The sequence below is a fragment of the Marmota monax genome, unplaced genomic scaffold (assembly GCF_021218885.2).
Source record: "Marmota monax isolate L192 unplaced genomic scaffold, Marmota_monax_Labrador192_F-V1.1 WCK01_AAM20220418_F8-fsc00022, whole genome shotgun sequence".
Classification (NCBI taxonomy): domain Eukaryota; kingdom Metazoa; phylum Chordata; class Mammalia; order Rodentia; family Sciuridae; genus Marmota; species Marmota monax.
In genome coordinates, this window is record NW_026695215.1 from 20,498,930 (window position 1) to 20,522,881 (window position 23,952).

At 44.6% G+C, this 23,952-nt stretch overlaps 1 protein-coding gene across 1 annotated transcript in view; it reads right to left on the reverse strand.

Moving 5' to 3' along the window:
- Ephb1 (EPH receptor B1) overlaps window positions 1–23,952 on the reverse strand; it is a 419,708-nt gene that overhangs the window by 265,775 nt on the left and 129,981 nt on the right. Inside the window, exon 2 of the mRNA XM_046431643.2 lies at window positions 14,784–14,848. Coding sequence (XP_046287599.1) covers window positions 14,784–14,848 — 65 coding nt within the window. The remainder of the gene's footprint in view (window positions 1–14,783; window positions 14,849–23,952) is intronic.

The following is a 23,952-nucleotide window of genomic DNA, read 5'->3' on the forward strand; positions in this document are numbered from 1 at the left end:
AACAGCATTTTAACCAGTAATATCTGGGACCAGGGAAACCCACAGGTTTCTCAGGGTTCTGTTCTCACTCCATTTCACCTCACTTTTATCCTGGGTGGTTTTATCCACACACACACACACACACACACACACACACACACACGGTGTATCATCATAACCTACATCACCCACTTGACCTCTCCCCAAAGCCTCGGACTTGTGTATCCCTTGCCTGCTGGACACCCCCTGACAAAAACCTAAAGTTCCGCACCTTGTTCTCTGAAGACCCAGACCACACAGTCTCCAAAGCCAAATATCTAGGAAACACTCTGGATTCAGCCTTTCTATTTCCCTCCTTTTTTGCTCCTCATCACAGGAGATTAACCAACCAATCCTATATCACCTGTCTCCTAACTTTTCTATCTAGCCCTCCCTTCCCATCTTTCCACTGACTTCTCTCTCTCCCCATCCTCAATGATTGTCCCACTACTTTCCTTCTCTCTCCTGCCCTTCAGAATTTTCTAAAATAAATTTTAGAAGTTTTTCTTTCCTGTGGACCTGTCCCTACAGGACTGGGACTGTGTTGAGGACCTCACCATCCTCCCTGTGTGTAACCCTCAAAAGATGCTAGGAGCCTGAAGCAGTGAGTGAGGCCCTGTTCTTAACTTCCCAGCCTCCTCAGTCTCTGGTCCTTCACTGAGGACTTGGGGCAGGTGCCATCAGGTGAGCCTGTCCCTGGAAAAAGGAGAAACAAATCAGACTTGCACAGCCCACAGAATATTAACAGCCTTTGAAAGGGCACTATTATTGATGCAAATAGACCACCTGTCCTTGAGATAAGCATAATAAAGAAAACAATGACACCCATTAGGAAGTACTTGTTCAGGCTTTCAGACCATGACTTTGATGTATGAGAAAGACACCTCCAGGTTCCAGCCAAGATCTAGGTTTGTTAGACTTGCTTATTGAAAGTCAGAGCCCACAGATTTGCTGCTCTGGAGTGCCCCAGATTGCCCGTTGACATTTGGACAGTGCATATTGACTATTTGCAATCTGGTTGATTTTGTGTGTGTGTGTGTGTGTGTGTGTAAAGCATGCTGTTAAAATTCTTTGTCATGGGCTATACCCACCAGTCCATCTACACAGCCCTCTTTAACAACCTCCGGAAACTCTGACGACATTCTTTATCTTTTTTTTTTTTAATTTTTTTATTTTTAGTTGTAAATGGACACAATACCTTTATTTTGATTTTAAATTTTTATGTGGTGCTGAGGATCAAACCCAGAGCCTCACACATGTGAGGCAAGTGCTCTACCACTGAGCCACAATCCCAGCCCCACATTCTTTATCTTTTAAGGCCAAATTTGAATCAGAAATAGGCAAAGATCATCTGGAGCCAAATTTTTGAAGAATGAGATGAACGAGCAAGCTCATATCAAGAAATAATATTTATCGGTCAAAGATGAAGAGCCACTATAAATGACATTAAGAGATTTGAGCAGATTCTACTCTGTGTCTGTGAAGAGAGTTCCAGGCATGAAGCATGGAGTTCTGAAAAGATCTTTCATAGTCGGCCCCTCCCTGAACTGCTGCAATGTCTCCACCCCTCCTAGAATGCTCATTGGCCACCATGCTATATCATCATCTCCATAAACCGACCATTTCTACAAGGCCCAGCTGAGAGGGTCTACCTCCTCTGGACACCTTTCTTTAAGATGGAAACAGAAATGACTGAAGTAGGCCTCTGTTCGCCTAACCAGATCCCAGCTATTCTGATCTGTTTCAAGTCCCGGTCATTGAATTTGTTTTTTTAAATAAGGAATGGAGCATCTGCTGCCATGTCTAAGCACTGTCATAGGTGCTGGTGACACAGCAGTGAATAAGAGACAAAGTCCTTGCCCCCATGAAGCTTATATTCTAATACAATGAGTTAGAACAAATCATAGGAATTCTTATAGCATTAAATACTATTAAGGAGTTTGTAAAGGGATAAAATGGAAGATGGTAATGGGGTGGTCAGGGAAGGTGTCCCTCTGAGCAGAGATCTAAATGGCACACACTAGCCAGGCTCCAGGAATGAAGAGCAAGGGTGGCCTGATGCATTGCCAGGAAAGACAATAGATCAGAGAGATCACAGGAGCCAACAGTAAGGAAAAGGGGAAGGAGATGAGGTTGGGGAGGTGGCCAGGAGGCAGATGGACTCTCACCTCTGTGAGTTACTGCTCTGGGACCACAAATGACTTTCTAAGCATCAATTTCCTCATTTGCAAAATACTGTTTACCTTGTAGGGTGTGGCAAAGACTGAAAGATCAGGGAAGTAACTCATCTAGCCCTGTGCCTGCCACTAACTACCCTTCCCCAAGTACCAATTATTATCATTATCATTATGACCCGCCATCATTATTACTGAGTCACCAGGGTGTGGAAACCATCTTGATCCTAGATAAGTTGTGGTCAGCAGAATGCACAGACTAAGAGGACAAACTTCCTGTCCTACAACCAGCTGACCCAGATTGTCTACAGAACAAGGACAGCCAGCAACCCCTTTCCCTACTCCTCTATTAATCTCTTAGCCTTCCTCTGGGCCTACTTCAGCATGAGCTCTCTTCCTTCAAGCAGACTATCCCTGAACAACTGTCAATCATCAGCTCAGAACACAGGAGACAAAACTGGACACAGCTCATAGACTTTGGGCCTGTTCTGCAGTCTGAATTTGGGTATCAACTGTTATGGGGGAAGATGTTGTTTCAAATAGTTGCTCCACCATGCTTTTGGGGGCCGTGATGGGACTTTGCAGGCACTACCCAATCAGGGAAGATGACTGTCCCTCTGAATACAAAGTCCCCTGGAACCCAGACAGTTCTGAATTTCCTGAAGCCCACAGAAGACCAAAGATCCCTTAGAACAGCAGATGGCTCAGGGCTGAGCCGTAGCCATCACCAGCAAGCCTTCTCTGCCCAGGACACTGGGCCCTACTGAGAAAGCTCCTGTGTAGACAGTAGACTAAGCCCAAAAGAGCTGGGATATTAGACAAGCTAGAGGGCTAATTAAAATGTAAAATGAGGTCCGTGGGGCATAAACTCCTACAAGCCCAGAGGGATCCATCATTTAGTACACCAACCAACCAAGGAAGCTTTGCTCAATGGCTCCCCTGAGGGCCTGAGCACCAGTTCACCTCCCAATATGCTTTATTACCTCCCCGATGTGGGCTGCAGGACACAAAAGTTCCCCCTCCCTCATTCATTCCCAGGACTCCTGTCGTTTGCTAAAGAGAAGGGTGGCAGGTTTGGGGTGGAGCATTGCTTCTGAAAACCCAGCACCTGGAAAGGGCTTTTATACCGCAGTGTTATGGATTCCCTGAATTACAGATTTGCAGCAAGGACACACTCCTTGGGATCCAAGAGAGCAAGCGAATAAGGGTGAGATTCAAATTAAAATGAGAAAAACAGGCCCACCATGTGTCCCAGGGGGATCCCTAAGAGCAAAACTCCACAAAATCCACTGGGAATTGAGATGGTAGAAAGATGGCAGGAACTACAATAGGGAGGTGGAGGTGAAGGCCCCAAGGAGCACACTTGATCCTGAAAGGAGGTATCTGGGCCTTTAAAGCAGGGCAGGGTTCAGAAGCACTGCTGCATCCATGCCCAACCCAGAACCCAGATCATGGTGATCCCTGGTTCACTGGGATGAAGTTCACTGGCTCTTATGAGTGAGCTGGACTCGGCTATGTGACTATGGACAAGACTTCAAACCTCTCAGAGCCTCAGTGTCCTCCTTTGCAACACAGGGAAACTAACAGTACCTATCTTCTGCAGGTGAGGATTAAACATGCTTTGAGGCTGTGAGTTACTTAAATCCAGTTGGTTAGCATGGATTCCCAACTCCACAGTCACTTACTTAGCCTCTCTCCTTTCCTCAAAGGCTTTGGTTCTCCCTACAATGTGTATGATCCACAGTTCTCTCCCATTTTCTGGTTTCTGCCCTTGTGGATTTAATCCTTGGCATGTTCATGCCTGCATGGACATGTGTGTGGGCATGTGTGCATGTGTGTGTGTGCGTGCATGTGTATGTGTGTGCATACAGGGTTGGTTGCTGTGGCCCTTTCTCAGGCATGCCCTCTCCTTCAAGGCCATCTGGGCACAGGTCAGCTCGGGTCTGAAGGCACTCCCTTATTGCTCAGTGACTCCATACCTATAAGAGCCACACTACTAGAAATCAAAGCTGGCCCAAGGTCTAGATGGTGCACATCTCCTTGCCACCTGACACATTTCACACCCAGGTCTCTGCCCGGTACACCAGGGGAGACACTGCAGGCTTGTGCCTCTGGAGGAGGCTCCTGGTCCACATCCCTAGGGCCACCATAACCTCCACCGGGCAGCAGCATTGCGTACCAGGCCCTGCCTGGAGTGGGGTCCTCAGCCATTATGACAGCTGCTGCTGCTGTTGACACTGCAACAGTGACAAATTCATCCCTCTGACAAGATCCCTTTAAATAATTCACAGGGAGCTGGGGATTAAGACACTGTTTCTCTCTGTCTCTGTTGAGATTTAAAATACCTCCAGCTGAGGCATTTAAAGAGCATATAATGGGCTGCCCCTCTTGGGTCTCCCCTCCCCCCTCCTCCTTTCTCCCATTTCCCAAACTCACCCCCCACCCCACCAGTCAGTCCTATAATAAGGAGGTCCAGAAAACAAGAAAGAGAGAGGGTTGGGGGGGGGGGGAAGGAGGCAACCAGTGCTTGGCTGGTCACTATGGCAACGGTGGCAGGGTATTCAGCTGCCATTATCCCAGCGCCTCACACATGTGATTATCTTAAGCTGTCGATTGAATGTGGTTCTCACTGCTGCCCAACACGGCCTTGTCGAACAAGGCAGGGGCGGGAGCCGCGGGCCCCAGGCCGCAGCTGCCTAATATTGCTAGGCTTAGACCTGGTCTCCATGGATGGAAGGCCAGTTGAGTTGCCTCTGGAGGGACTGGTGGCATTTCCCTTCAGCTTGGAGGGATTTCCGCTCAGAATGCCAGCCTGAAGCTGGGGCCACCAACACTGGGCTGCAGCCTGGGGAAGTGGGCTTCTCATTCTAAGAGTTCACTGCACAGGGGCCCTGCTGGCTGTCCTGGATACCAGAGAGCCAGCCAGGGGAGAGGAAGGGGCGGGGCCTTCTGGGAGGAGCTCTGGATCCAGTCCCATTCTCAGGGTAGAGGAAATTCTCAGTCTCATGCTATAAGTAACCCAAACCTGGCCTGGGAAGAAGGTGCCCCTTTTCTGGCCTGTCTGTTCCCACCACTGGATGGGAATAGAGCTGCTATGTGTAACTACTTCAGGGGACTTTGGGTTTTTGTTTTGTTTTGTTTCAGAGACTGTAGCTGCTAAAGCATGTTTCTAGGAAGCCTGTGAAGGACTTTGGCCTCCATTGAGAATAATTATCTCAATCCTTTGCCTCCTGGACTTGGCTTTGGACCATCTCTGGGCTAAGATTCCTTGAATGACAAGATCATTCATCAAACCCTATCAGACACACTTTAGTTTTTCCAGTGTCCCTTTGAAAATTCAGCTCCAGATGAAGCCCATCATTTCAGATAGGCCCCGATCAGCACAATGGACTCGCACCTGGACTGCTCTGAATCCCTGAGATAGCCTGGCCCTTCCTCCCATGGCATCCTGCGGTCAGCACCATGAAGACAGAGCTTTACTTTAGCCCCACCTACGGCACTGCCCACCACATCACCCCAGCTCGTTATTGCACAATTAATTGCTTGTACCTGATCGCAGACACAACCTGTCACCGTTCACCATGCTGCTCTGAAAGCAGAATTCCCAATCAGCAAGCTAAGACTGCACCTGAACTCCAGCATCTTCCACATTGGCTGTCCTTTTTGATAACCAGGATGTGTGGGGGACATGCCTGTCTCCACCAGAGAGCGTGATGAGGGGGTAGTGTGCATGGAGATGGGGAGGTGGCATGCTGGGACGCCCAGCTGCAGTGCAGGAGGGATCTGTCCAGCAGAATTGGTACTGAGGCCACTGGGTGGGAAAAGCAGCCTGCTGGGGTCACCTCCCAGCTCTCCTTCCCACGAATCCTCACTTCCTCAACGTTTGCCAACACCTATCAGGAAGGAGCTGACCCACCCAGGCTTCTCTGTCGCTGCCTGAAGCCGGCCATCTGCAGGGACCACCTGTATCTTTCCTCCTCTGGATTCCTGACCAGGGCTCACTTGCTCTGTGATTGGGGCTTCTCACTTCATGCTCCAACTAGACTTGCCACTCTCTGCTCCCAAGCCCACACATCACAAGTCACCTGCTCTACCTCCCCTGTAGAGCTTGCTTTTTAAAAAAAAAAAAAAAGATTCATGAGGTGCTTGTCACATTCACTGCTTGGTAGTCCAAGGTTGGCAAATCTAGCCTTTCCCTTGGTAGGATATTGGGAAACATTTGTCTCCCCTAGTTCCCCCCCCCCCATTCTCTGGTTTCTCAGCAGTCTATGACACTGACATCCCTTCACACTCCTTTGCTGACAGAGGTACACGAATGAGCTTTGTGGTCAGATGAGCTTGGGGTCAGTCTCAGCAACACTTGGTCCTATTACTTTGAATAAAAGCTCTGAGCTTCATGAATCTGAAAAATGGAAGAAATGCCACCTGCCTTCAGGGTCCCAATGAGAAGTCAGCCAGGTAACATAAGTAATACCCAATGCTGGTACACAGTCAGTGCTTAATTAATAGTGATGAGTATACTAGTTATTCATAATTATAATATCACTATTAGAAACAGGGTAAACCTCTGATGTTCATGCAAGAAATACAACCCTGCCACGAACCCTAAAATATCAATCTTGTATCCCCCGGGGTCCCTCGTTCAATCAGTTCCCATTCTCCTCCCAGGCAAGTAAGGCCTCTCCAACAAGAATCAATTCTACCACCAGTGCTAGTCAGGGCAAGAGGTATAGCACTGAGCTTTCTAGTTTACAGAAAAGGTAATTCTCCCAGCCACTCTGTAAATAATCTCTTATATGACCATGTTATAAAGGCAGAATGTGGGATCAGAGAAGTTAAGGAACTTAGCACAAAATGGCAATAAATCCAGAATGCCAAATTCCAAACCCTAGCCTTGTTCCTTTAAAAATATAGCGTGGTTTAGGCCAAATTATTCTCACACTTTTGGCTATCACTGGAAGTAAGGCCAGAGGCATGGTCCCAGGGCTGGCCGGTTTCCAGGAGGCTAAGCTCATCCTTCCTGCAGCCAGGTTCAGTGTCCTCCTGTTTCTGCTCATGACCTTGACCCTCTCTTCCTCTGTTTCTCCTGGGTATCTCATCTAGGCCTCTTAACTCTGCCTCACCTTCTAATGCTCTGTCTTCCCCAGTAACGTCCCCTCCTTCACCCGGACCACCAGCCCCGAGAGCTGAGTGTGCAGGTTGGTGGGACTGATCCACCTCTGTTCCAACGTGGTGCCAGTCAGGAGCCTGATTCCCTTCTGCTGCCTTTAGAGCCACCTGCCCTTCAACTTGAAAAGAGCTGTCATCGGCAGTTGATCCTCAGGCTCACATACTAGTTGCAAAAATGTTTATAGTGTTGGGACAAGGGACACGTTTGGGGACTGCCTTCCCAGGGAAAAAAGAAATGATACCTTTCTGAAACAAACTAGGGTTAAACCTGTCAAGGATGAGGGGCAAGTAAAACAATTGTGGTCTGGGAAGAGGCCCCTCTTCCAACCTACGTACATACCACTGCCATCTGGGTGGGACTATGGCTGCCATGAGTGACACCCCCCCCCCCTTTAGGAAACTCCTTATTCCTCATACTGTGACTTGCCAAGAGTGGGGAGGTGGGCTTGGGTGACCTCTGGAGTTCATGCACAGAAAATATCCTGCTCAGCTGGCATGCATGAGTCTGTGAGTTATTTCCAAGAGTGAGAAAATAAATCTGTCTGAGGTTAAAGTTCTAATAAAATATCACAACTCCCAAAATTCTTTAATCCAGCAAGCCAAGGAAATCCCTCTTTCTCAACCTTTCTCTCTCTCTCTCTCTCTCTCTCTCTCTCTCTCTCTCTCTCTCCTCTCACCTATCATCCAACCCCCTACACACATCCCCAATGGATGTCTGCAATCAACATATTAATGTTCTACTCTATGACATGCAGTATCATTTTATTTCCCTCCATTTCCAAAGCATACACATGCCACTGCCCTGCAAAAAGTCTTATCTAAAAGTCCTACAAGGGAACATCTGAGGAGCAGTGTGGGTATGTGGCCTTGCTGCTCTGACAACCCAACTCTCCTCCCCGCAGGACCCAGCCAGCACCCACCAACCTGTGCCACACCACCACACCTCTCCCAAGAGCAGGGTCCGCCTCTCCTGGACCTGTTCCCTCTCCTAGAGGAGGCCTGGCCTTGTGGCTCTCCTCTCCAATCCCCACGCCTTTGTCTATCACCGTCTGTGTCAGGCAGGTGATTTTAAACTTCCATTCCTAAAAGACGCATATTATATAAAAAATGTTTTAAGTGCCTTGGGGTGTTTTGTTCCTCATTGCTTCATAAAAGTGACATTAATAGCCAGGGAAGAGCTCTGCTGAGTGCAATTACGAGGATGTTTCAGGTATGAAAGCTGTTTTGAGCCTGCTAATGTTTCCTAATTACAGGCCTTTTGGTAGAGAGAGAAAAAGATAAAGAGTGGGTGGGAGGCCTAGGGTGGGGAGCTCTGACTTATCTCAGTGGTTTACCTGGAGAGGATAGGGGAGGAGAGGGGAGGAGGGAGGGATCAGGGAGGCCAGCGGCCCACCAGCAAGGAGGCTGGCCTCTCTGTGCTGATCAAGTGGTACTAATTTCTGGGTAACAGCTCGGGACAAGGGTACCACTGGTGGCTCTACTGTGAGGGAAAAAAAACCTCCCAGACTGAAACTGAATTCAAGGAGCTCACAGAAGCTCCACTGGGAGTTCTCCCGAAGCCACCCTCTGCAGACCCTGCAGTAGGTGGCATAGATGTCCTCCTTAGAGCCAGCCTGCAGGAGGTTAAAGGTCAGCATTGGTGCTTTTTAGCCATGTGACCTTGAATACTTTATCATAATTTATGCCTTAGCATCACATCGTGTTAAGTTTCTTTTCTTGTCTTGCTCTTTAGCATATCTTCATCCTTCGGGTGCCTGATTTCTGATTCCCTCTGAAGAATGACTCCTTTCTGCCCTTCAGCCCCTGGGCGTCCAGGGTACCCTGCACAATTCCAGATGCACACAGACCCAGTGTGGGAGCCAATAAGCATTCTGCATTTTCTGGCTACTGAGGTTGGTTCAGGGCAGGCATGGGATTCAAGCCAAGCCTCTCAGGCCCAATCAGAGCTAATTTCAGGGCTTCAGCTGGAGGGCCCACAAGGAGGTGCTTGTTTTTCCCCAGAGCATATGGATGGAAGGGGTTGAAAGGGCTGGAGCCCCTGCAGAGAGGGCAGAGAGGTGAGGTGTGAGGATACTGATCCTAGTTATCTACTAGCCCAAACATGAAGCCATATCAGCCCCTGGACCATCCAGTGCCGTGAACTTCATTCATGAACTTCCATGAACTTCATTCAGTACTAAGTTTTGCTTTTCTGTCACAACTGATCAAAAAGCCCCGACTGATACAAAGTGTAGGCGAGGATGGCTTCCAGCCCCCATGCAGTGGCCCCAAGCTGAGAAGTCTGACCAATCGCACCCCACCTCCCAGCTCCTGCCCTGGCATGTCCCAAAATTCAAATACATGAAATTCCACTCACAAAATGATTTTGCCCACAGCCAAATTTCTCTTGGATCTGCCTAATGTAGCTCAGGCTTTTCTGTCTTAATTAGTATGACTGAACCATCAAAGGAAGATAAGAAAAACTTCAGCCCTCCAGAGGGCTAGTGATGTGTTAACATTTCTTAAGTGTGTACCAAGGAAAACTTTTTGCTGACATCGTCTCATAGGTGGCAAAGTTATCCACTGGGCAGAGGAGAAAACTGGGGCTGAACAAGTCTAAATGACAGGCCCCGGATCACACAGGCAGGGAGCAGCAGAGTTGGAAGGCAAGACCGCTGCTTAGATGCCAAGACCTGGGGCCTCAGCTGCTACTCCAAAAGTTCTCACCCATCAACCCAGATAAATTCTAATTGATTTTGCTTGGCCTTGAAACAGATGAGGCATTATTACAGTGGGTTTCTCTCTGGAGGGCACTTTCCTTATTCCCATGAGGTGGGCAACTGGAGGATCTGACCGGATAGAGGAGGTAGCCAGAGACTGCCACATGGCCCAGATGGTCCACACGTGGTCAGGCGGGTAGCGGCTGTGCAGGAAGGACTGAGTGCGCCTGTGCTCATGAGTGCGCACCTCATGTGGGGATTTAGTCACCAGATGTGGGTATTTGTGTGAGTGTTGCTCCCTTCACGGTGGCCTGCTCTGGAAGCCCAGCAGTCACACCAATAATCCTCCCATCTCTAAAAATATTTCCAGAACTCTCAGAACTGCCCAGAAAGGTATAAGGTGAAATCAGCTCATTTAACTTCATGTATACACACACACACACACACACATGTACACAGACCCCTATGTATACACTCACACATATATACACATGTAAACACACATAGGTACATATACATATGCACGAATATACACATGCATATGCCTATAGATATATACACAGACCCTTATCTATATATGTGTAAACACAGATATATACACATATGCACATCTATACACATACACATATGCATATATAACAGACTTTTATCTCTACACATACACATAAACATATGTACACTCACTGTGTATAGGTATGTATATAATATACATGTTTTATATAATAAACATGTATATAATACACATGTTTTATATATACATAAAACATGTATATTATATACATACCTATATATGCACAAATATAATACACATACATACAGATATATATATGCAAATATAAACACATACATATGTGTACATACACATATATAAATATACAAACATACATACACATATATACATTCAGACATACTTGCACATACTGTATACAAACGTGCATATACATACATAGGCAGAGAGCACACACGTGAACACCACTCACTCATCTTGAGGGCTCGGCCGTCCCTTGGCCTCTCTGTGGAACCCACCACACAGGCCATGCTACAACCTCTGGTCCTGCTCCAGCCTCAGCCATGCCTTCATATCTGTTCTAGAGCCCCACCGAGACTCCCCTCTGGTGTCCCCAAACATGGTCACAATGGTCCTCCCCTCCTCTTCACTCTCCTTTCCGGTGGGTAGATGCTGTGATCCAAGATGCCAATCGCCTCTTGCCAATGTGCTCAGCTCCCTGCCGCATCAGTCCCTCCATGCTTTCTGTGCCACCATAACTGCCACACCGTCCTCCAGGTAGAGGCAGACAGCTGAAGGAGACCCACAGATCAGAGCCGTCACAAATGTGTGGCCTTCAGCCACAACTTGGTCCTCATGCCCAGCGGTATTCTTTCTAAAGATGCCCAGCCTCTCTCCACTCACAGGGTCTGTTAGTTCAGACCTTCTCCAAACCCCTAAAAACATGCACCTCCTCATCTCTTACTCTCCAGACCTCACCCTCAATCTCAGAAAAAAAGGTATGAATGTAGGGAATTTTCTATTCTATGATTTCCTTCACCAAGCCTGCGCACTCAGCTCTCTGTAGCTCAGCAGAGAAGATGCATATACATACATAGGCAGAGAGCACACAACAGCAAAGTACCCCCTTCCCCATAAAAGACAAATATACCCATGGCTTCCTTTCTTCTGTCTTCCCTCCCTTTCACAAACTGCTCTCCCTATCACTTCACCTCCTGCTTGCTCAGACCCTTAATCTCTGCTTTCTAGCTTCCTGTCTTGGTCCCCTCTGAAACTATCTATATAGGTCACCCATAGGGTCTTTGTGGCCAAATGCAGTGAGAAGGCTCAACACCGAGCAGCATTGTCACTCTTGTCCCCTCTTCCTCCTTCCACCCCTTCCCTTGGTTCTGATACAGGATCCCTTTTTGATTTTCTTGCACCTGTTAGGCCAGTCGCCTTTTCGGGCTCCTCTTTCTGTGTGACTCTTCAATTCAGGTTATCCATCCAGACTTCTTACCTCCTCTCCCTCCAGACACCATCCCAGGGAGATGCAGTCACCCTCTGGGCTCCCATCCCATGGACAGAGGGCCCACTCTCGTTCCATCACCCTTAAGCCAAATGCTGAGGGGGGCACCTCCCTGTGGATGCTCCAGATGCATTTCCAGCTCAGCAGGTCCGAGACTAAACTCAAGTGTGCTTCTCTGCAGATGCCCTCCTCCTCCCAGAATGGCACCAGCATCCATTCACTTGCCCAAGTCAGAAACTTTCATCAAATACACATTGAACCAGGTGCAAGTTTTACCACAGGAATGTGGTAAACAAATATATCAAGTTCTGCACCACGGAAGTCATGCTGAAGGGAGGTGGTGAGGTAAAACAGAAAACAGCAAATAGAGATGGAAAATTTGCAATGCTCTAGAATGTTACTGTGAAAAACTCCCTGGTACTGAGATGACATATGATAGGGGTATATCATGGCTGTGATGCAGGGAAGGTGTCTCTCAGGATGGTCCAAGTGAGCAGAGGTCTGAAGATGACAGAGGAGAAGTCAAGAATTCTTCCCAGGTTCAAGCATTTATGATGTGCTAGGGTGAAGGAGAAGTCCACATGTGTAAAGAGAGTGATTCACTCTCTTTAGATGACATGACCAAGAGCATCTAATGAAAGATTTGGCAATTGGATGTGGGAGCTTGGGCCAGGAGTCACTGAAGTGTCAGGAGAATGGAGGCCACTGACCCAGATGAAAACAGGAGAGAAGAGATGTTGGAATGGAAGAGATCTCTCTCAACCCATGGCAAGGGCTAGCCAGACACTCCAACTAGTTGCTGCAAACAAGAAAGGCTCCGAAGCTGCTTAGGACACAGGAAAAGAACTACCTGGTTTTATGTCCCCTCATAAAGAACACTGGGGACTGGCAGCCAAGTCATGCTGGGACCTGGTGGGAGGGTGGACAACGGGCAGTCCAGATAGCCACCACTTCTAAAGGGGACCACTTGACTTGCAATTCTCTAAGGAGCATCTTCCTTGGGAAAGGAGATCATACACTAAAGACAGGTGTTTTTATTCAAAGATCAAGGGGAAAATGGTCACACATCACATCTCCTTATAAAAACATACAAGCCTTAAAACAATAATATAATTTGTAAAAGAGAGCAAGTTCTTAATATTCTAGCAACCTGTGAGACTTGCCACATGATCTGCTTTACACAAAGTCCCAAGTTGGAGTGGGGAGGTTTCCCTAATTGTCTACATTGTTCCTGGTAGGATTTGGACTTGTCCAGAGTGGGTATTTTCAGCCATTGTCCCCCTCTGTGTTTTGGGTAACACCAGCTCAACATGGACCTGACTCCCCTACCCCAAGGCACGAGGTTCATGCTGGGAGCAGTGAGCTTCTGCAAATGCTGGAGGAAGGTTGTAAGTGAGACCCCAGGCGCCAAGCACAAGTGAAGTCACCGCCCGACCTGAGACAGGATTAGAACCATCCCTACAGCAGAACCAGGGATGATAGGACTGGATGTAATGTGCTCTGGCCCTGATGTGCTGGAGGTCACCTGCATGGTGCAGGGGTTACCAAACACAGGGACCTACAGAGAAGGTCTGGCGCAGCTGAGAAAGCCTAAGGTCACCTGTCCCAGCCCAACTTCAGTCCCTGGATGGGATAAAGATCCCATTCATTTTTCTTTATGATTAAGCCCAGAGCAAGCCAATCACCCACACCAGAGACCTGCACATCACGTCATCTCTACCGCTTCTGTCCCTCTCTCTTCCCTCTCCTGCCATGTTCCCTCCACTAGCGATTCTTCCACCTGTGAGATTCCCCTTTTAGTCGGATTCTTCTGACACTTCCAAGGCAGCTGCAAGAGCCTCTTCCATGTATTACTCTCCCCAATCCTGTCAACAAGTACAACCCTTTACTTCTCCCTCCTGGGATCTCGTCATTAAAATTCAAGTTCTTTACTCAGCCTGGCAGTCATGGCCCTTCACTCCTGCCACATCCCACCCCACACCCAGCCCATCTCAGCACTATCCACACCTTGCTGTGTACTGGACTTTCCCCTCATCTATTCTTCCCAGACTCTCCATGCACCATCTTTGAAACTCCTATTCACTCTTCAAAACCAACCTCCCATGCACCTTCTCTGCAAAGACCTTTTGTCTGCCTCTGGGTTTCTCACTCCCACCTCTACGCCACACTTGTCTGTTGATCTTTCCAGTGTCACAGAGGAGAGATGCACTCCCGCTTACCCATGAATGTGTTGGTCCCCACAGGAGACCAACCAGACCCTCAAGGCTTTCCATATTTGTAGCTATGGGGTCTAGCCATTCACACTGTTCAGTGAATGCAGACTGTCTCTCTAGGACAAGCTCTGGGAGAAAGAGCACTCCAGCCCTTATGAATTCCAGCTATGCCCTAATATCTCTGCCCTCTCTGAACCCCCTATGGGCATTATAGATGTCACTAGCCGTGTGCTCTGTTCCCACACAGCCATGACCTGAGTTATGTGGGTCCAGCTCTCAAGAGGACTGTGATAAGAGATGGTCTACATCACTATACTAGGCAGCAACTTAGGTCGGAGACTCCTGGGACTGTGTCTCTGTGGATGGACAATAGAACCAGCCATGCCCACCTGTACTCCATCCCCACAACGCCCTTTTGGAAAGGCTCTGCTCCCCCAGCCAACCTATAGGCCTAGGTCTCACCGCAGTATTGAAGGATGATGGTCTGACACTCACCCCCGAGGCAGGATTGGCTGTCCAGCCCAGCTCCGCGGTCGCAGTCCTGGTGTCCATTAATGTCTCTGCAAATCAAAACAAGACAGATGAGTCAGGACTGCTGGACAGGGGCCCTCACATTCACAAAGCCATTTGTCAGAGTAAAGGTCAGTGTTAGAAGGAGACTTGGGCATCTTCAAGCCAGGGTCACCCTGGGAAGTCCAAGGTTCAGAGAAGGGAAGAGATCGGCTAAGATCACCACAGACCTCAAGTGTCCTGGTACCCAGTCCAGTGTCTCTCCCCACGGACCCCAAGCTACCAGTGTGGGGGTGGAATCATTTGCCCACCCACCACTTTATCCCAAGATTCAGTTACTTCTCAAATCGCTCTACCCAGAAGTTCTTGCAGACCATGCTGGTCCAGTAGCCAAATTGAACCCACTCCTCAGGTCTTCCTGGGCCTCCTCTTCTGCCCTCTTTGCTCCCCCACACTCTGTCCTGCCTCCCTCTCAGGTGTCTTTGTTGTCCCAAGACTTGGTGTTCCTACAAATTCCTTTGTCTAGGCCGAGATACAAGCCCCGCATGTTCCCCTCTGCAAGGAACTCAAGAATCTTTGCCGAACACAAACACATCTCAAAGGCCAGCAGCCACTACAGCCAGCGATAAAATAGCAAGGGTGACTGTAGCAGCCAGTGTCCTGATTACCAATTACCCTCTGGCCACAGAAAGGAAATGATGGAGGTCCTGACTCTGCTTGGACACTCCCGGGAGCCATCGGGGATAAGGTGCATGTGTTTAAAGCATACAATTTATTAAGTTCTGACATATGTTCACACCCACACGACCGTCACCACAATCAAGATAATAAACATGGTCATCACTCCTCAAAGCTGCTTTAGCTTTCATAATCTACCTCTCCCTCCTGCTCCTGATCCACCCGGTTCCTGTCCCCAGGCAATGACTGATCTTCTTTCTGTCACTCTAAACTAAATGGTATTTTCTTAGATTTTACATCAATGGAATCACACAGTATATACTGGCTTCCTTCTTACAGCGCGGTTAAGATTTGTCCATGTTTTTGCATAGACCAAGAGTTTATTCCTTCTTACTGCCGAGTACAATTCCAACTTATGAATACGCCAGTTTGTTTGTTGACACATTCTCCTAACACATTGTTTACAGGTTGGGCTGTAAGAGAAGAGGGCATGAGGGTCCCAATCCCTCCATATCTTCTCCAGCACATGAATATAGTCACTTTGCTCTAAATTCTAGCCACTTTGATGGGGGGTAGTGGTATATCACAGTGGTTTTAATTCCCATTTCCTTATTGATGAATGATTTTGAACATCTCGTCATGTGTTTATTTATCATCGCCCATATATCTTCTTGGGTGAAGTGTCTGTTCCAATATTTTTCCTGTTTAAATGCTGGGTTGACTATTTTCTTACTATCGAATTTTAAGAGTTCTTTTCTCAAAATTTTTATTGACATACAATATTTGTACTTATTCTGGGGATACACTATTATCATTTGATAAATGTATTCACTGTGTAATGATCAAGTCAGGGTGATTAACATTCCGATTCCTCAAATATCATCATTCCCATGTGCTGGGAACTCTTCAATTCTTCTAGTTATTTTGAAATACATAATTAATTGTTGTAGACTACAGTTACCCTACTGTGTTATACGACATCAGCTCTACTCTCCCTCTTTTAACTATATTTTGGTACCCATTATCTACCCTTCCTATCTCCTCGTCCCTTCTTAGGTTCTAGTGACCTCCCACCAATGCATAAGAACATTCAGTATTTGTCTTTCTGTGCCTGGCTCATTTCACTTAATATGATGTCCTCCATTTCCATCCATGTTGCCACAAACAACAGGATAATGTCCTTTTTTGGTGACGAATAATATTTTCTTGTGTATACATACCACATTTTTCAAATCCATTCATCTCTTAATGAACATCTCAGCCATTCCAAACCCTGACTCTTGTGAATGATGCTATAATAAGCACAGGCATGCAGGAATCTCTTTGATATAATGATTTCATTTCCTTTGGATGTATACTCAGAAGTAGGGTAGCTGAATCATGTAATAGTCTTATTTTCAGTATTTAGTTTTCCATATTGGCTATAGTAATTCACAGTCTCACTGACAGTGTATAAGAATCCCCTTTCTCTCCAACCTGGCCAGCATTTGTTACTTTTTATCTTCTTGATGGCAGCAATCCTAACTGAGTTGAGATGGTATCTCATTATGTTTTGACTTGCATTTCTCTGATGATAATAATTTTTTCATATACTGCTTGGCCATTTGTTTCTCTTCTTTTGAGAGATGTCTGTTCAGTCCCTTTGCCATTTTTAATTGGATAGTTTGTTTCTTGCTGCTGAGGTGTCTGATTCCTTAGATATTCTGGATGTGAACTCCTTGTCAGATGAATAGTTTACAAGTATTTACTCACATTCTGTAGGTTGTCTCTTAACTCTGTTGATTATTTCCTTTGCTGAACAGAAGCTTCTTATTTTGTTACAATTCCATCTGTCTATTTCTGCTTTGGTTTCCTGTGTTTTGGAGGCCTTACCCACAAAAAAAAAATCTTTGCCTCTATCAGTTTTTTATTTTCTTTTTTAATTATATTTTTATTACTGCATTATAATTATACATATTAGTGGGATTCATGTGAAATATTAATACATACACATAATTGTTTTATCCCACAGTACTTTCTTATTCTGTCTCTTCTTCCCTCCACCTGGTCCCCCTCTTCTACTCTACAGCTCTCCCTTCTATTTACTTATTTTTAATCAGTGCATTATAATTATATATAAAAGTAGGATTATTTATAATATATTCATGCATGCATAACTAGGTTTATTGCATTCCCCAGTACTCCCCCTCTCTTCTCAGGCCCAGTACTTCCCTTTCCTCCCCTCTACCATTCCCAGCACCATTTATTGAAGAGACTGTCCTTTTTTTTAAGGTATCTTCTTGATTCCTTTGTCAAACATTGCTGGCTGACCAGGCACAGTGGTACAGGCCTATACTCCTAGCTACTCAGGAGGCAGAGGTAGGAGGATCACAAGTTTGAGGCCAGCTTGGAAAACTAAATGAGATGCTGTCTCAAAATACCATAAAAAAAGTATGGCCTGGGATGTAGCTCAGGGGTAGAGAGAGCACTTGCTTAGTATGTTTAAGGCCCTGGATTCAATCCCCAGTACCAAGAAAAATAATCATGTAGATTACTTTCTGGACTTTCCATTCTGTTTTGATTAGCACAGTTTTGTAGTAGGTTTTCAGGTCATATAGTGTGATGCCTAGAACTTTTTTTCCTTTTGCTTAAGGTGCTTTAGATATTCTGGATCTCTTATGGTTCCAAAGAATTTTGTGATTGTTTTTTTTTTTCTAATCTGTGAAGAATGCCATTGGTATTTTGATGGGGATTACATTAAATCTATAGATTGCTTTGTATAGAATGGGCATTTTGACAATATTAATTTTTCCAATCCATGAGCATGGGATGTCTTTCCATTTATCATGTCCTCTATAATTTTCTTAACCAGCACTTAATAATTTGCATTGTAATAGTCTTTCACTTCCTTGGTTAGCTTAATTCCTACATATTTTATTTGTATAGATATTGTGAATAGGATTGCTTTATTACTTTTCAGGTAATTTGTTATTTGTGTATAAAAATGTTACTGTTTTTGTGTGTTGATGTTTTATCCTACAACTTTATTGAATTCATTTATCAGTTGCAACAGAAGTGGAGTCCTTAAGGCTGACTCTCCCTCCCTCCTTCCCTCTCCCTCCTTGTCTCTCTCTCTCTCTCTCTCGCTCTCTCTCTCTCAGTACTAGGAATAGAACCTCAAGTGTGCTTTACCACTGGATTCCACTCCCATATGTCCTCAATATTTTTTTATTATTTTGAGACTATGTCCTACTAAGTTGCTGAGGCTGACCTTGAACTCGTGATTCTTCCTGCCTCAGTCTCCCAAGTAGCTAGGAACATAGGTGCATACCATTGTGCCTGGCTATTAGGGTTTTCTATATATAAAACCATACCATCTGTGACTAGGAATAATTGGACTTTCTCCTTTCCAATTAGATGCTTTTTTTTCCTTTCTCTTGCCTAATTGTTCAAAATTTCTAGTAGTATGTTGAATAGGGGAAAATGCTCACCCTTGTTTTCATCCAGATCTTAGAGGAAATTCTTTCATTCCCCGCCATACCTATTTAGCATGATGTTTGCTGTGAATTTGTATACATAGCCTTTATTGAGTTGATCTTTGTTTCTTTCATACTTAATTTCTTTTTTTTATCATGAAGAGATGATGAATATTATCAAATGCTTTTTCTATGTCTGTTAAGATCATGGGTTTTTGTCTCTCATTCTGTTAATGTGCTGTATTTCATTTACTGATTTCTATCTGTTGACCCATCCTTGCATCCCTGGGATAAATCCCATCTGATCCTGGTGTATAATCTTTACAATGTGCTCTTGGATGAGGTTTGCTAGCATTTTGTTGAGAATTTTTACACTTATGTTCATTGGGGATATTGGTCCGCAGTTTTCTGTGTGTTGTCTTTTTCTGGTTTTGTTATCAGGGTAATGCTGGCCTCGGAGATGAGTTTGGCAGAGATTCTTCCTTTCCAATTTTGTGGAATAGTCTGAAGAGAATTGGTATTGGCTCTTTTTAAAATGTTTTGTAGAATTCAGCAGCAAAGCCATCAGGTTCTGGGCTTTTCTTTGTTGGGAGACGATTTATTACTGATTCAATCTTGTAGCTCATTATTGGAGGTCTGTTCAAGTTCTACATCTTCATGGTTCCATTTTGGTCAGGTCATATGTGACCAGAAATTATTCCATTTCTTCTATTTTTTTCCAATTTTTTGGTGTGTCATTGCTCACAATAGTCTCTAATGATTCTGTGTATTTCCGAGGTATCAGTTATAATGTCTCCTTTTCCATCACTGATTTTATTTGGGTCTTCTCCCCCCATACTCTTTCTGGATAGCCTCTCTAAAGGTTTATAGGGTTTTCTATATATAAACCATAACATCTATGACTAGGAATAATTTGACTTTCTTGTTTCATCTTTAAAAAAAATTCTTCATTTCATCAATCTTTGTCTTGCTTTCTCAGTCTGTATTTTGTTTATTTCTGCTCTGATATTCATTTAATTTTTACCTCTCTCAATTTTGAGTTTAATTTGCTGTTGCATTTCTAGTTCCTTAAATTGAAAAGAATTTGAATTCTGCACTATTATAGACATCTTCTGCAAGTGTTTGTTAGATCCATTTGGTCTATAGTACAGCTTAATTCCAATGGTTTTTTATCAACTTTGGGGTGAGTCTAGATGATATATTCACTCATGGAAATGTAGTGTTGAGGTCTCCAACTATTATATATCTCTCTTTAGATCTTATAATATTTGCTTTATAAAATTGGAAGCTCCAATGTCTATAGTTGTCATGTCCTCCTGTTGAGTAGAAAATGTTATAGTTACATAGTGACGTTTTATACTATTTTTACTTATAGTCTATTCTGGTCGTGTGTTAAGTATAGCTACTCCTGCTCATATTTGGTTTTCATTTGCTTGGAATGACTTTTTTTTCCAACTCTTCAATTTTTTAAATTTTTATTTGTTCTTTTTAGTTATACATTAGAGTAGAATCTATTTTGATATGTTTATACAACATGGAATATATCTTATTCTAATTAGGATCTCAGTCTTGTAGATAAACATAATGTTGAGACTCACTGTGGTATATTCATATATGTATATAGGAAAGTTATGTCAAACTAATTCCACTGTCTTTCCTACTCCTATCACCCCTCCCTTCCCTTTATTCCACTTTGTCTAATCCCCTGAATGTCTATTCTTCTCCTCCTTTCCCTTTCTTGTGATTTAGCATCCACATATCAAAGAGAACATTTGACTTTTGGTTTTGGGGAATTGGCTTATTTCACTTAGCATGAAAGTCTCCAAATCCATCCATTTACCAGCGAAAATCATAAAATCATCATTCTTCATGGCCGAGTAATAGTCCGTTATGTATATATACCACAATTCCTTTATCCATTCATCTGTCCCACCCTTATCTTTTGTTTATTTATTTGTTCTAATGAGGTATAAATGACAGCAGAATGCATTTCAATTCATTGTACACAAATGGAGCACACGTTTTCATTTCTCTGGTTGTTCACAATGTGGAGATGTACCATATGTACAGTCATACATGTATGTAGGGTAATAATGCCCATTTCATTATACGACCTTTCCTGCCCCCATGACCCCTCCCCTCCCCCTCCCTTTGCAACCCTTATCTTTTAATCTGTATGTTTCCTTGACTGAGGTGAGCTTCTTGTGGGCAGTGTGTAGTTGAGTGCAAGTTTTTAATCCATTCAGCCACTTTATTTCTCTAGATTGAAGGGTTTAATCCATTTATATTCAAGATTATTACTGATAAGGATTTACTACTGCTTTGCAGCAACATTCCCTTATCGGCAGGCCCTAAATCTTCTGCTTTGTGTTCATTTTTTTCAGCTTCCCTATTGGGGTTGTGTTCTTCCCCGGGTTCAATTCTGTTTATTAAAATTTTTAGACTCAGCCGAGGAGGAAGTGAGGGAGAAAAGCGTGGCAGTCCCCACAAGGAACCAGGGAGAGAAAGGAGCAACCGCAAATTCAGACTTCAGGTGTCTGAGGTCCAGGAAGCCGGGCTGCCACCTAGACTGGAGAGTGAATTGGAGCAGAGAGTCACCCAAGGTGCCAAGAGATGTGCAGAAAACCTAAAGAAGGATAAGGACACAGTATACACCAAGAAAATACGAGGCAGAAGTCATCAGGACAGTGGAGATATTTAGCAAAGAAATTTAAGAGGGAAAAAATATAATAAAGTTACTTTAGTGATAAATTTTTAGTATAATTTTTGATACCAGTAGAAAAGTGAATTCTGTAAATAATGATATAGGTGTGTTTAAGGGAAGAAAGAATTTTGGGGCTCTGGTTTGTCTTTAGAACCCTGCAACAGGTCCACAAGGGGCATTGCTGGCCAGTTTCTGAGTGGTAACTATTTATGTCTGGGGCAGGTGGGCAAAGTATGTTTCCTCCATATTGCAGAATAAAGCCCTGCTTCCTAATGTCAAGAAAGAAAAATAAGGATTTACTACTGCTATTTTGTTAATTGTCTTCTGGTTGTTTTAATGTCTTTTTGTTCAGTTTCATCTCTCTTATTGTTTATTTTTGTGGCTTATTGGTGGTTCTGTGCTGGTTAGGATTTTATTCTTTTCTCTTCCTCATTTATGCATCTGCTTTACCATTCATTGAGTTTTATCTTTCACTAGTTTTCATGATGGGTAGTTATCTACCTTTTGATCACAGATGTAGGACTTCTTTGAGCATTTTTTGTAGGTGATGGTAAATTCCCTGTTTTTGTTAGTCTTAGAAAGTCTTTATTTCTGAAGGATGGTTTTTCCGGATATAATTTACTTGGTTGGCATATTTTTTTTTCTTTCAGAACTTTGTATCATTCCATTCCCTCCTAGGAGGCTTCTGCTGAAAAATATTCTAGTAGTTTAATAAGGATTCTCTTAAATTTGACTTGATAACTTTTCTCTTGCTGCTTCATCTTGGACTTCTGACAATTTGAGTATAATACATCATGAAGAGGACTTTTTGGAACAAATCTCTTTGAGGTCCTTTGGGCATTCTAGGCCTAGATGTCCACCTCTTTCCCAAGATTAGAGAAATATTCACCTATTATTTCTCTGAATATATTTCCCATGTCTTTCCCCTCTCTTCATTCTTGAATGTTCCTAATGCAAAAAAGAAAAAAAAATTATTATTTTAATGGTGTCCCCAAAGTCATAAGTCTCAGAAATATTCTTTACTGTTTTGGTGAGGGGAGATCTAGGATATTTCAAAAAATGTCTTCAAGCTCAGAAATTATTTCTTCAGTTTGATCTATTCGGTAGTTGAAGCTTTCAACTATATTTTTTTTATTTGATATTGTGTTCTTCAGTTCCAAAATTTCTGTTTGGTTCTTTTTCACAGTCTCTGTCTCCTTGCTATACCTCTCATTCATATCATAAGTTGTTTTCTTAAACTTCATTGAATTATCTGTATTTTCTTGTCTCTCTTCGAGTTTCCTTAGAACCATTCTTTTGCATTATTCAGGCATTTCATCGATTCTTTTTTTCCCTTTGGGGGCTGCTGCTAGAGAGGTATGCTCCTTTGGAGGCATCATGGTACTTTGCTTCATTACAGTTCTTGTGTGCCTACATAATATTTGCACATTTGGTGGATCCTTATCTCTACCAGTTTTATCGAGTAGCCTTCAAAGTAAAAGACATTCTCCTGAAGATGTACCTAAGCACGTTGGGTTGCTGAACTACATTGGATTTTGTTCTAGTTGAATGCCATAGTGAAGTCTCGGTATAAGTTTTTCAGCTAAAATTAATAGTTGGCGCATGGTGCATGCGGCAGTGGGGACAGAAAGCTCATCCATCTCCAAGGAGTGCATGAGGGTGGGGACACTCTAGCAGCCCATGCCCATCATGTAACAACTCCAGCAATGGGAATGGTGGTCCCAGGGCTGTGGAGTGAAGTAGGTATTTCCCCAGGCTGTTCAGACAAGCTCCACCATCGGCAGTGGTGGCATTGGGACATGGAGTAGGGGATGTATGCCCAAGCCCCACTTGGGAGAGCATTGCTTGCAGCAGGGATCCAGTGTGAGGCATGTCTTCAGGTCTCTTGGTGCACTTCAAAGGCAGTGGCATGGGATGCATGAATCATGGGAGGCTCACCCCCAGGCCCAGCAGGACTATGCGCTGACAGCTGCAGTGAGTGGCAGGGAGGTATGACATGGGACAGACCCCAGATCTCAGGAGGCTAGTGTTTTGCTTCCTCAGATCCAGTGGGGAGCATCACTGTGCTAACCCATCTGTCTCCTGTAGCACAGGGCACTGTGTGGACATGGGCACTGGAGTTACAATTGCACTACTAGGTTCACAATCTGCAAGCTTTTGTGTGAATGTGGTAGAATTTTGGGGGGACTTCACAATGGGGGTATTCAAGGGTTTCTGTCCCCTGGGGCAGTGTAGATTCCCACAGTGGCTCCATTCTCAATAGGGCACCATACTCCTGGACCTTGAGGGTGAGGGAGGAGATGATGTGAGTTCCTTC